The 833-nt window shown below is 61.8% G+C and overlaps 1 protein-coding gene across 1 annotated transcript in view; it reads left to right on the forward strand.

Annotated features, from left to right (window-relative positions):
- LOC125482017 (ephrin-B2-like) overlaps positions 1–833 on the forward strand; it is a 9,760-nt gene that overhangs the window by 2,015 nt on the left and 6,912 nt on the right. The window contains exon 2 of the mRNA XM_048593988.1: positions 65–357. Coding sequence (XP_048449945.1) covers positions 65–357 — 293 coding nt within the window. The remainder of the gene's footprint in view (positions 1–64; positions 358–833) is intronic.

Consider the following 833-nt stretch of genomic DNA (forward strand, 5'->3'; position numbering starts at 1 on the left):
TCTCTCTCTCCCTCCCTCCCTCCCTATCTCTCTCTCCCTCCCTCCCTATCTGTCTCTCTGGCAGGTTTCTCGATGCCGAGGGGTATGTGCTGTACCCACAGATAGGAGATCGGATTGATCTGATTTGCCCACAGTCCATTCCACGCGGCTCGTTCTCTACCGAGGAGTACGAGTATTATCAGCTGTACCTGGTGAGCGAGGAGCAGGCGGCGCGCTGTGACACGGTGATGAGTCCGACTGTGCTGTTAACATGTGACAAACCCGACCAGGTCACTCGATTCACCATCAAATTCCAGCAGTTCAGCCCCAACCTTTGGGGCCTGGAGTTCAAACCCCATCGCAACTACTACATCATCAGTGAGTGCCCAAGGGAGGGGGCAGGGGGAGGGGGGAGGGGGGTGGGCGCAGCGCGGGGGGGGGGCGGGCGGGGGTGGTCTGTGCCCGGTGGGTCGAGAAGCGAGCGCTGACTGGGCATGGGGATCGGTGCCCAGTGGGTAGGGTCACTGCCCGGAGGATGAGGGAGCCGGCAGTGATTGTGGGCTGTGTCCAGGGCGGGGGTGGGGTGGTAGGGGGGTGTATTCAGTCTGGAAGGTGCGGGGTGCCTGAGAAGGAGAGGGTCACTCAGGGATTGAGGGTGGGACAGGGAGGGCCACTGTGGGGAGTGAGGGTGTGAATCGGTGGGTAGAGGGAGTGGGACTGAGTCGCGGGGTGAGGGTTGATATTGGGTACATTTTTCCCCCACCCCACCCCTACCCCTACCCCTACCCCCACGCCTACCCCATGCCTACCCCTACCCCTACATCTACCCCTACCCCTACATCTACCCCTACCCC

Source organism: Rhincodon typus, unplaced genomic scaffold, assembly GCF_021869965.1.
Source record: "Rhincodon typus isolate 14 unplaced genomic scaffold, sRhiTyp1.1 hic_rhity00005028, whole genome shotgun sequence".
NCBI classification, from domain to species: Eukaryota; Metazoa; Chordata; class Chondrichthyes; order Orectolobiformes; family Rhincodontidae; genus Rhincodon; species Rhincodon typus.